General features: G+C 46.3%; 1 protein-coding gene across 10 annotated transcripts in view; it reads right to left on the reverse strand.

Annotated features, from left to right (window-relative positions):
• ENOX1 (ecto-NOX disulfide-thiol exchanger 1) overlaps window positions 1–12,011 on the reverse strand; it is a 555,654-nt gene that overhangs the window by 141,780 nt on the left and 401,863 nt on the right. For all 10 annotated transcript variants that reach the window (XM_078433342.2, XM_078433340.2, XM_078433328.2 and 7 more), the window contains one exon: window positions 9,525–9,758. In XM_078433342.2, the coding sequence (XP_078289468.1) occupies window positions 9,525–9,758 (234 nt within the window). The remainder of the gene's footprint in view (window positions 1–9,524; window positions 9,759–12,011) is intronic.

The following is a 12,011-nucleotide window of genomic DNA, read 5'->3' on the forward strand; positions in this document are numbered from 1 at the left end:
TCTGAAAGAAAACAAGTAAACTTGCCTGTTTGGGAATGGTTACTGGAACAGACCTGTGTTGTATGGCTTAGAAGTAGAAAAAAAAAAAAGCAAGTCTGAAGGTAATTAAGTTAATTAGAACTGGAAGCTGTATGTCAATTATCACAACATTAATCGATCCTACTGCTGAAGGCTCACTGCGTACTTCCCAGGCAAACTGGAGGGGAGAAGTCTTCCACTTGAATTTTTCTACCCTTGGAACATGTGACTTAAGGAAAATATCCTACATTTTTCCAGAAAACGAGGTAGACTCTGAATTCTAAAAATTGGGAGCAAAATTACACCGGACGATGTAGATTCTTAGAATTTATTTGGTAAATACTGAGTGCCTATTATGTTCCCTCTCCTGGAGGAAGATCAAAAACCTCCTTATGCGTTGTGTGTGTGTGTTTGTGTGTGCATTTATTTCCTATGTTATATATTGTTTATATATGCATACAAACGCATATACATATATACCCCCCAGATGACTGGACGGAGCGTGATTCATGTTTGGTAAAGGAGTTCTATTTTATCTCATTCACCAGATGTTCTTTAATCAACCACTTGCTGTTGGCATGTTATACAGCATACAAAGCCTTCGTTCGTGGGGGTGCTTTGTGAATTTCATAGTGCGCCGTAGAAACACCATTAGTACCTTTTCTGCCAGAGTCCCTTTCCCAGACGGGGGCACAACTTCCTTGCTGTGGCTGTTGCTTGCCCAGAGGTACGCACCCCGAACGAAGGCAGGGTCAGCCTGACCCAGGGTGCGTGGAGCGTGCTCTGCTTTTTCCAGGGTGGAAGTAGCGATCAGACACACGCTACCCATCAGCACCCACCCAGGCCCTCTCCCCCTGAGGCAGAGGCAGAGGCAGTCTGGGGTTGGGGATCAAAGCCTTTTTTCAGGGCAAACCTGCCCCCCTCTGCCCTCACACTTGGGCCAGAGGAGAGAACTGGCCCACTGGGCACGCTGCGAGGGAAAGACGCCCTTCCTCGAAAATCTCCACGCACAGGCACAGAACACACGCGTGCAGTCTCACAGCTGGCTCATCCAATTTTGTTAACTCCGGAATTTCAGGCTGAGCTCAACCCTCGGTGAACTCCAGCTGCAGTGGTTTCTTATCTCATTTCATGGACCGGAGCGGCTTGTGTAAGATAAAATCCATCATACAACTTAACATTACGTTCAGCCCATGGAGAGGCCCATAATTTAGCATTATGTTTGTGAGAGGCCCACTGTGACCGTTACAGTCAGAATAAATTTTGCCTCCCGCGCATACTCGCTACCTCTCTCCCCGCCAATAGATGTTAGGAGAATGGACCTCCCAAAAGACAGCATGAATAAACCTAACACTTATAAGAAGTCTTTTTTTCCTCCCCTCTTAAAAAATAACAACAAAAAAGAAAACACTGACTTTATGTACCATTTCTCGCCTTTCCTGGGACTTTTATCTGTATATAACACAGAGGGGGGAAAAAAAAAACCCTCTAAGATTTTGTTGTCAACCTTACAAGGAGATAGAACATCCCCGTTCCATCCGTCTTTCCCTCCTGTTACTGGTTGTTCTTTCTCTTGCTTGTGGTAACTCAGTTCGTAAATACACTAATTTACTGTCAGGGAGAACACACTTAAAATTTAAAAATGTGTGTTTGCTCAAAGGACCTGAAAACCAAACTTTATTTTTCTTCCTGTCCAGGACGGAGGGCATAAGTTCACCAGCAGATCAGAGTTAATTGATAGTTTTCAAAAAGAGAAACAGCAGTTTTAGGACTGGGCAATTGAAAATATACAATTTAAAAAGTAAGCGGGGGGTGGGGGGGCACCTGGGTGGCTCAGTCGGTTGAGCGTCCGACTTCAGCTCAGGTCACGATCTCACGGTTCGTGAGTTTGAGCCCCGCATCAGGCTCTGGGCTGACGGCTCAGAGCCTGGAGCCTGCTTCCGATTCTGTGTCTCCCTCTCTCTCTGCCCCTCCCCCATTCATGCTCTGTCTCTCTCTATCTCAAAAATAAATAAACATTAAAAAAAATTAAAAAAAAAAAGTAAGCAGGGAAGAGACTTGCTCACATTTTAACAAGTGTTAAAAAATATGTAGCACAAGTCAATAGCACGCAAAATGCCATTAGCTTAGCTTAAAAGATGTATGTAGTTTCGAGAACTCCCAATTTCATCCTCATTTCTGAACTTTCTGAAACTTCCAGGCCAATATATAATTGATGTACTGACATGCAAATTAAATGTGAAAACATTAGTTAAGGCACAATCGGTAAGTTCGGTCAGTATCTGTTGCTACGTAAGAAGTGACTTTATATTAATTAAGACTAACTCAGCAACTCACTCTGAATGGCTACAGAAGTGTATTGGGAGCGGTCATTTTCAATATCCAACTGTAAGTTCAATTTTGGATTCAGTGGAAAGATCACTGAGAAAACAGAAAACAATATAAACTAATTTAAACAGGATTTAGATGGCAGCATTATTAAAGCTATTCATGTGAAAAGAAATTAACACTGCTCATAAAAATCACATCAAAGATGCATTTACAAAAATTCCAAATACTTCCTGTGAACATGCTCAGGCATAACTCTGAACACGGGTGCAGTTTAGAAACTAGAATGGGCAGACGTGCCTTTTTCCACAGCAAGAGCTGGGAAAATTGCCGTATTAACGGGCGAATATGGACCATTTGCTCATTAAAAATTGTGCAGTGTTTTCTAACCAGGGTCCTTACCACGTCACACCTGGGTTACCGCACATGTCTGCTTCATGGCTTTTCTTGATTTGCATTTTCCCCTTCAACCCCCGTTCCCTTACCATTCTCCTCTTTGGTAAGCACCATGGCCACGCCTCCCTGCCTTTCCGTGCTCTGTGTGTTCATTCCAGGAGCCTTCACGTTTCTGGACACCTGGGTAACTGTTACGTTTCCCTCAAGATTCAGCCTCAGTGTCTTTCATCAAAGCAGCTTTTCTGTAACCCTAACATGAATTGAGCGTCCATTTGCTACGTTTTCACAATTCCCTCCATATCCTTCTACTAAAACATCAGTCACTCTATATAGTCAATGGTTGGCTTATGGATCTGTCTCCAGTTTTGAAGGGCTAACGTGAGAATGAAACTTCTAAAACATACTGCAATCTTCTGGTCACTCTGAGTTTTTCACTTGGCAATTTATCTATATTGGGTTACACTATTTCTAATAGACTTGCAGTGATTCTCGCTAGAGAGCCACAAATTCGATGGTCAGAAGTTCGGAAACATCAGTTAGTAATCAACATTTTTTAAAGCTTATTTATTTTGAGAGAGAGAGAGAGAGAGCGAGCGAGTGAGAGGGAGCACTGTCATTGCAGAGTCAGATGCCGGGCTCGAAATCTGAAACTGTGAGATCATGACCTGAGCCTAAGCCACACGCTTAACTGACTGAGCCACCCAGGCGCCCCAGTAATAAACATTTTAATTTCATGTTAAAGAGTGTTTTCACATTGTCTCCCAGAGATAAATGTTCTCTGGCACTTAGGCTAGCTGGTCCTTTTACCCTTCAGGCCTCTGAGGTCATCGCCACTGGCAATGAAAGTTAAGAATGATGTCAGATAATCACAGAGAAGCAGAGCCTTCTGCAGAAAGGCGCTAAGCAGCTTATCAAATGACTCAAAAATCTTTTTGAAAGCATTTTTAATTCTGGGAAGATAATGATTGCTTTTAGTTTTGTGAGGAATAAATAATATTGTAATGACTATTATCCCTTTACTGTCACTACCTGAATCCCATACCCATCTCATTTTGTTTCTGGCTCCTTCAGACCTCATCAACCTCCTTCTCTGTCCCTCTCTTCCATGTTTATTGAGCACCTGTGACATAGGAGGCGCTTCAAAAACTGCATATGGGATAAATCTTCGCCATTCAAAGACTAAGCTTGAGCCTCATTTGGGAGCTCCTTGAAAATGCAGACTCACCCTGACTCAGGCTTCCTGATTCAGAATCTCCTACTCCAAGTGATTCAAATGCACATTAAAGTTTTGGAAGCACTGGAAGAAATCAGTCAGTGAAAACCAGGGAAACTGGCTGGGAGCTCATCTATGTTAAAAGATCACGAGACCTTGAAATGGAAAGTGGCACCTGAGATAGTGGAGGTTACTGAAAGGGTTTGACGTGATTCTTCTGAGCTCTGTGAATCCCTGTCCCTAACCTCCCTGCCCCCATTTAAAGAACAGGTGCTTAAACATCCGTCATCCCTGTCCCAGAAAAGAAAATGTGAAAAAAATGTCAAAGACTTGGAAATGGGCATAGAGACTACTGCAGATCTTTGTAGCGGAATCCTGGGCATGGCCCAGAAGACCCTCTCCATCGCCCCCCAGCCCCGGAATTATCTGATTCTATAGGGGAGTGAATCTTTAATTGCCTTTGACTAGGCTATCTTACAACCCTTTAGGGACAGAACATAGATTGTGGGGAGCTGATAACAATGTGAATAATTCTCCATAACAACACAGACGAACTATCGTCCAGTAGAAAATACCAATCATTATAAAGCACATTTTCTTTTGAACCAGTTTTAACACCTTACTGATTCTCTCATTAATGAATGAGTTAAACAAAATCATAGGCACGTGTCAATTATATATTTGTAAGTTATGTTTCCACTGCCAGAGCATGCTTTAGCCACCTTTGAACTGTAGCTCCTCAAAGGCCAGGTCCATGCAATAGTTGCATGTGTCACTCTAGGACAAGGACACAGAGCCCAGGACTCAGCAGGTGGGAACGTGGTGAACTTCAATCAAAGTGACAAACCAATAATCAAGGGGAAAAAGGCCTCAAATTGGTAAGCAGGTTTTTTTTCCCCCTTTGTGTGCAGAGGGAGATCTGGCCTTGATTTTCAGAACAATAGGTAGGATGAGAGCCAGGCCATGAGCACTGAATATGAAAACTTAGGCGGGCTGTAGTACCCTTATTTATGGCTGGGTCTATAAAGGAATAACAGGAGAGGAGATCAGTGTTTGAATAACATATCCCAAGAATGAGATAAAAGGAAGATGTTCTACAACACAATTTTTTCCTCCAAAAATGGGGATACAGACACACGTACACACACACACACACACACACACACACACACACACAGTGAATGCTGTCACTGATTTCTGGCGTTTATGATAGCTGGAAATAGCTCACAGTGTGGAGTCACATAGTGATCCAAGCAGAATGAGGATTCCAGGATGGCCCAAGCACTCCTACTACAATAGTCCTAAAACGTCCCTCAAGCCTGGACATCTCTAAGCAAGTCTCCATTCTTCTGGCTACTCAATTAACCATTAAAAGGGGTGTTGTTACCTTATCTATCCCCCAAATCACAGATCGCAGGAGAGGCGAGACAAATGGTTAATGCACTCCTCTCCCTTCAACACATACACACACACACACACACACACACACACACAATCTCCCCCAATTACTCAGTACCTGTAAAAATGAAAAAAAATTAAGGGAGGGGGTGGCAATATGAAAATGCACTGATTATTCCTGCTTTGGGGTCATGCAAAACGTTTCTAGGTGAAACGGCCTGTCTTGCCTCTGTGAAGGTCAGTGACACCCACGGAAGTGATTCTCCAACAGGCTCCTGTGCTTATTTCCCTTGCCCTAAGACGGAAGCCTGGCTTTTAGCTAATGGAACTTCCACTTGGCTTAGAGCATTATTGATTTTTACTTTCTTGGAACCATAAATATTGACAACCGCCGCAGCAAAATGCCGGCAGCCCTCCCTCCCCTTCTGCCTCTGGCAGGCTGACACTGGGCCATTCTGTATGCAAATCAGAGCCTAGCCCTCCGGAAATTATGAATGCGGATCCCAGGAGAACTGAATTCATGATGACACATCAGGGGATCCCAAGGGCACTGCTTCAAAGCTTTGTCAAAACTTCACCTGATGGCACAGAGAAACTCTTCATTTCATCGCATAATGAAAGATTATGCGAAGCTTTCCAAAGGGGGGAAAAGTACACAAAAACTTTTAAATGCTCTTGCCAGGAGAAATCTCCAGTGAATGAGGATATCATCTTTCTCACCGTCTAATCAATCTCTTCCTTCCCCAGTCCAAACACAGGGTTCCTCCAGGGGTGGATGGTCTGTGTTAGACACACTGAAATTCATTATCTCATCTGCCTGGTGCTACTGTTTCCAATAAAGTGTAATTATGGTGTTATTGAGCTCCTGCTCACTTTCTCAAAGCCATGCTATAAACTTTGGGTCTGTGAGCAGTTACTTCCCAGTCAGTCTTCATTAAGTTGAATTGTCTCAGAACAATGTCTATTTAATCAGCAGGGTGCCCGCTAATTTTCTTTTTTAGAATTTGTATTAACGTAACAGACGCTGCCTTAGACACTACACAATTACAACTCGAAGTTTCCTCCGCCTTCAAGAAGGCCCCGTGGCCACAGAATCTGGGGTTAGCTGGTTTCAGAAGATCTGCCCCCTCACCCCGTCACTGTCCAGTTGGGTCCCGAGTCACTCCTGGGAAGGCACGGGGCACTTCTCACACACGGTAGTGGGAAGTATACGGTGCTTTGTAATTGCCTCTATCATTCCAGAAGCCTAAACGCTGTGAAGTAGAGGCTTGCATGCTGTTGTCTTCCCTGCGGTGCTTAGCAAGGTCCCAGATATGTGGTAAAGAGCCCCACAAGTGGGATGATGGCTGCCTGCACATTTCCGATCACACCCGGTGGCACCACTGCCCAGAAATGCAACATACTCAAGAGATCCAAATAGCTGAGGAAGAGAAAAAGGAATTAAGCATTTACTATGTGCATTGTTTTAACACTAGGCAGGATGCAGTGGAGGGCCTTGTGGGTCATACATAGGGTTGGCTTGTACAGATGTTGCTAGATAAAGCTGATTTTCCAAAAGGAAACTGCAAGAATAAACAAGTACAATGTAAAATGGGGGAAAATGGAATAAACCTAAGAGAGTATGATTTCCCAGTGGAGGGGGAAAAAAAAAAATCAAATCCAATTAGGTATTTTCAGATTGCAGTTCCATTTTCTTTTTTATCCAGGCTTCTTTACCTTGGGTTTTGACTGCATTTTTTTTTTTTTTTTTTTTTTTTATCCCTACATCAATGAAATCATCTTCAGGGCAGCAGTTTCCTTGGCTCCTCCTGTCTGGTTTTGCAGCGTTATAAGGAGCATGGAGTGGATTTCCTCTCTGAGGCAGCCAATTTCCTAGGCAATTAAATGCTGTTTATATTCCAAACTCTGTGCTTGGGTTGAAATTGTCAAGCTTGATATTACCTGACTGTTGCCTGAGATGTATCCCCAGCTAGTTCATTCTACTGTAACTGCCATCTATTAAATTTTCCAATCTGTTCTCTCAAGGGATCACACAGTACTTGGCAAAGGTGCAGCTTCGAAATTCTGCAAATTATACTCATCTATATAAATATATATTTTTGAAATGGCAAAGCTTGCAAATTACTTCACCAAATTGACATCCCAATCTGTGATCCTCCAGCAGGGAAGGCAATGCCACGTTCCTCTTACGTGCACAGACGTTTCCGTGCTGGTTTCTTAAAAAGAACAGGGGGATGCCAGACTTCTGTGAAACTCCTCCAAGAGGTCACAGAACCAAGGTGCTAGTTTTTGTCATGTCTAGGTGTAGTGCGTAAGCCGATAATACACAATGTACAGGATATTAAAGAAAAAAAGCCAGTTTGTTCCAAAATCCACATTCCCGGCTGAGGATGTTGTTCTTTCTCCTCCTGGCCACTCCCTGTGATTTGTAGCCTGACTGGAAAGGGGAGATGATGCCTGTATTTGCACTGTGTATGCTTTTTGTTGAAGGGACAATGACCTACGTGTTTACGTCTGTAAGACAGGCCCTTTCAGAGCAGCACAACAAGCAAGACTGGCCTGGTAGTCACAGTGGGGCATTTCAGTCACAATTGCAGCTGATTAGGGGTTCTCAAGGCCAGACCGGGGGAAAACGGCTAGAAGCAGAAGCCCGTTTCACAATAATTCTCGGGGGGCCTGGGTGACTCAGTCGGTTAAGCGTCTGGCTCTTGATTTGGGCTCAGGTCATGATCTCACAGTTCGTGAGTTCGAGCCCCATGTTGGGCTCTGTGCTGACAGTGCAGAGCCTGCTTGGGATTCTCTCTCTCTCTCTCTCTCTCTCTTTGTTCCTCCCCCACTCACTGTCTTTCTCTCCAAATAAATAAAGTTTAGAAGAAATAAAAGAATTCTCTTTTAAAGATATAGAATGTCAACCTCCAGTCGTCCTAAAATAGGTTTGGGGCAGCTTTCATACATTTCATTTAATGAAAACATCCAATCCACTTTGCACATTCCCAGCAATATACTAGCTATGCTCTAAAACACTCCAAGCGATCAATCACATCTCTCTTCTCATGAGAAATCTTTAATGGCCTCTCCGCTGCTTCAGGAACAAAACCCAAATCCAGCGGCAGCCTTCAGGGCTCTGCCCGCTGGCCCCCAACTGTTCTTCCCACTTCACCTCGCTCTAGAAGCTGCCATGCAGCTCTCGTGTACCCTGGAACAGGTGACGTGCCTTTCTCCTCCTGGGCCAAATTCCTCTCTGCTTCCTTGTGTCTTTTCTCCTGGGGCTCCAGCCTCTGACCAGGATGTATTTAGGCCCTTTTTCTCCTGGGGGGCAGGGGGGACCCTTGTTTCCCCCGCACAGTTCTCCTCTGTGATGATTTTCTTGATATACCTTCCTTGACACTCGCCCCTGTGTTCCCAAAGCGCGTTGCTCATACATCGGTCGGCAATCATGCCATTGGCTTTGGACTTGAGTTAATCGCTTACTTGAGACACCTACATGCGGCCAGTGACTGCAACCTGCCTTCTCTCCTTAAAACCTGACACGCCCAACGGCCTGAGGAAGGTCTGACTGTCACTCGTCACTTGCCTGTAAAATGCAGATGTGGCTCAGATGATACAACTCTGATGGGTGATGGAAGGGAATTCACACATACACGTGGTCCTGACTTAAAATTCCGGCCCCTCCCCAATCATCTGTAGTTCCCTGGGGCAGGTACTAAAGCCCCCATATGCCTTTATTCCCCCACAGCATCAAACACGTGAGAGGAGCACAGCAAACGTTAAAGAAGTGACATACACTAGTGTCCCCTGCCCCCAATTATTCCATAGGTGTTAGCAGTGACCCTTCAACTCCATCTCTGAAGGCAGGGATCCCGACCTGCCTAGCTCATTCATCACAGGTGGGAAGACAGGAGCCAGCTCTGGGCCTTCTGCGTGCGACTCCTCTCCCCTCTTTCCGTGAGTCGTGCTCAGTGACAACACGCACCTGCACGGAGGACACAGGCGGGAAGAGGCAGGGCTCTGTCTCAGGCGGCAGGGGGAAGCTTCGGGGGTGACCTCGCCTGCAGGAAATCAGCAGGTGTAGGGGCGGAGACGCCGGGGGTGCTTGGGGCTCACAGGGCTCCTCCGTCAGTCAGCGGGCAGGGGCTACTGCCCGGGCAGGCCCGGGACGGCGGCCTCCTACCTTTCAGCTTGTCGGCCAGCAGGGCGGCCTCGTGCTCCGAGTAGTGCATGATCGCGGGCGGCGAGGGCGGCCGCAGCCGGTCCTCCTCCAGCTTGCGCCGGTGCCGCTCCTCGCGCGCGCGCATCCTCTGCTTGCATTCCCATTCGTAGAAGTCGTCCCTGGCCTGGGCGAAGTCCACGTGGAGGCGGCCCGAGTCCTTCTTGTCCGTGCTAGACCCTAATCGCATCCGGTAACCTGAAAGCAACGGAAAGGCCGGTCCCGTCACAAGGTCACCAGCACGATGAGGGCAAAGCGTCGCCCAGGCCCTCAGCGAGGGCGCGATACGGGTGCTTTCGCCTCTTTCTCTGCCCATAGCAAGGGCGCTCTGCCCGTAGCAGGTGGGAAGCAGTTACCCTTCTCCCCAGCCATCAGGAAGCACGGCCAAGTTCAGCTAATTAGGGATTTGGGGATAAACCCCCTCCTGGGAGGCATCTCAGAGGGTCACCTACCCATCTTGCAAGCCACTGTTACTAAGAGGATGACCTCAAGAACCAGGGCACTTACGGTAACTCCTTCTTCCCTCTGGCTTCCAGGAAGCTCCGAAACAAATTTGGCACGTAGCGTTCTCCCTCCCGGCTCCCCGATTTTATGGCTTTGTTTTTTTTCTATTTTTGATTTACGGTAACTCCATTGCGTAAGTGCTCTTAAATTCTTTTTAGAAAAAGGTGGAGCAGGGGTAAATAAAGAATATCTGTGATATTTAAAAAGATCCACAAAGTAAATTCCGCAGCACCTCATTCACATGTTACCGCTTCATTCCCCTAGAAAATGCTGCTCAATTCTCTCTCAGCAGCTGCAAAAGCCACAATCACCAAGGCAATTTTGCAATGCTGTTTTATTTCCACTTATCCTCTGGGGCACGCAGGAGAATATTTTACCTTCAATCAAGAGGCCGTGCTGCTGCCTTCCTTACAGCCCTGCACTACCTCATCTGGCACGCAGCACTGCACAAATTGTCCACGCGATCTTTGAAGGCCACGGGAGCCTGCGCAAGAACGCAGAGCTAGACCAAAAACAGGGGCCTGGGAATCTTTGGGGGATTTGCGGTGAGCTACCCAACTTACAAGCAGATGATGTGCAGACACTCGATCTGAGACATCAACGCAAACAGAACTGAAACCAGACAGCTAGCCTAACTTCAAATGAAGGAAGACTTGGCTTTGAGGCTGCTCTTCAGTTTGGGGCACTCAGATTTTAAAAACATAAATTCAGGTCCCAGCAGGATCACAGCTGTTGGGGCTGCCAGAGGAGACAGCAAAATGAGCACTTTTGCTGTGTAGGGGCTTTGCAAATGAGACACCACTGTGAAATGCCAGGCTGCCCTGCACTGATGTTCAAGATCTCTATGGTAGATTTCAATGGATTATCTTGGCATCTGGGTTGGAGCTCAGCTGAAAATCCCTGTAGAGGCTGACTTCTCCCCTGTAGGGCACTTCACACCTTTGAGAAGTTGCAAACACAAAACAGATCTCACATCTGATTCCTGTTACACCCTTCTCCCTCCTAGGTTCAAATGGTGTTCTCTAAAAATGGGAAGATGTAACAATACCTACGACACACGTAAACATCCCATCATAGATGAGCAGAATTCATGCTAAAGCAGAGTGTATCTTGGTGCTGGGCCATAGCGACGTAACAAGTCGGCAGGCCACGGTGATATATACATAACAGCTGAGCGGGTGGCACCACCTGAGACTGGCTAGCAGTCCCCACTGGCCAAGGGACTTTCTCCTGCCCATGTCCAGAGCATCGCTTTTCAGATATTTCTGTTCCAAAATGTACCCTCTCTTTCACCGAAACATCATCATTAAGGCCTTAAAAAGAGATCCTGATGAGGCTGAGCCTAAAATTAGCTTGGCCTTCAAATGTGAACACGGTCCTAAAATTAGGCCTTCCAGCTGGGCACGGGCTTGCAGGAGCTTGCACACGGGAGGGGCAGCCTTCTGCCCCCACACCCCCCCACCCCTCCAAATAAGCAGCCTTCCAGATCCTCCCCGGACTGATGTGCAACCTTCCTAGGGCGATGGAGGTAAAGCTGGGAGACCCCTGTGCCCCCAGGCAGGGAAGCTGGAGGCGAGGCCTTAGCTGTGGGCTCTCCTTGCCGCAAAGGGGCAGACCAAGGAGCAATCAGGCGCCCGGCTAAGCAGCAGGACCAGGGTCCAAGTGGGGCAAAGCCTAGCATCAAGGAATCAATAGAGAAATACCTTCCACGTGCCTAAATTTGGGCCTGTTCATCTTTGGCGATGTCTCAAGGCACTTCTGACTGGGTCTAAACATTGTGTTATGTTGGCGTTGAAAAGCACTTTTGATCTACTCTAACCCTCTCATTTAATCAGGTGGGGTAAAGTAATACTTTTATTGGTAGAGCTGTGATTAGAACCCGGCTTTCCGAGGCAGGGTCCATGAGAAATAAGATTCCGTGTTTCTTTTATCATTTTCAGGATATTT

This window comes from Panthera onca, chromosome A1, assembly GCF_046562875.1.
Source record: "Panthera onca isolate mPanOnc1 chromosome A1, mPanOnc1 haplotype 2, whole genome shotgun sequence".
NCBI classification, from domain to species: Eukaryota; Metazoa; Chordata; class Mammalia; order Carnivora; family Felidae; genus Panthera; species Panthera onca.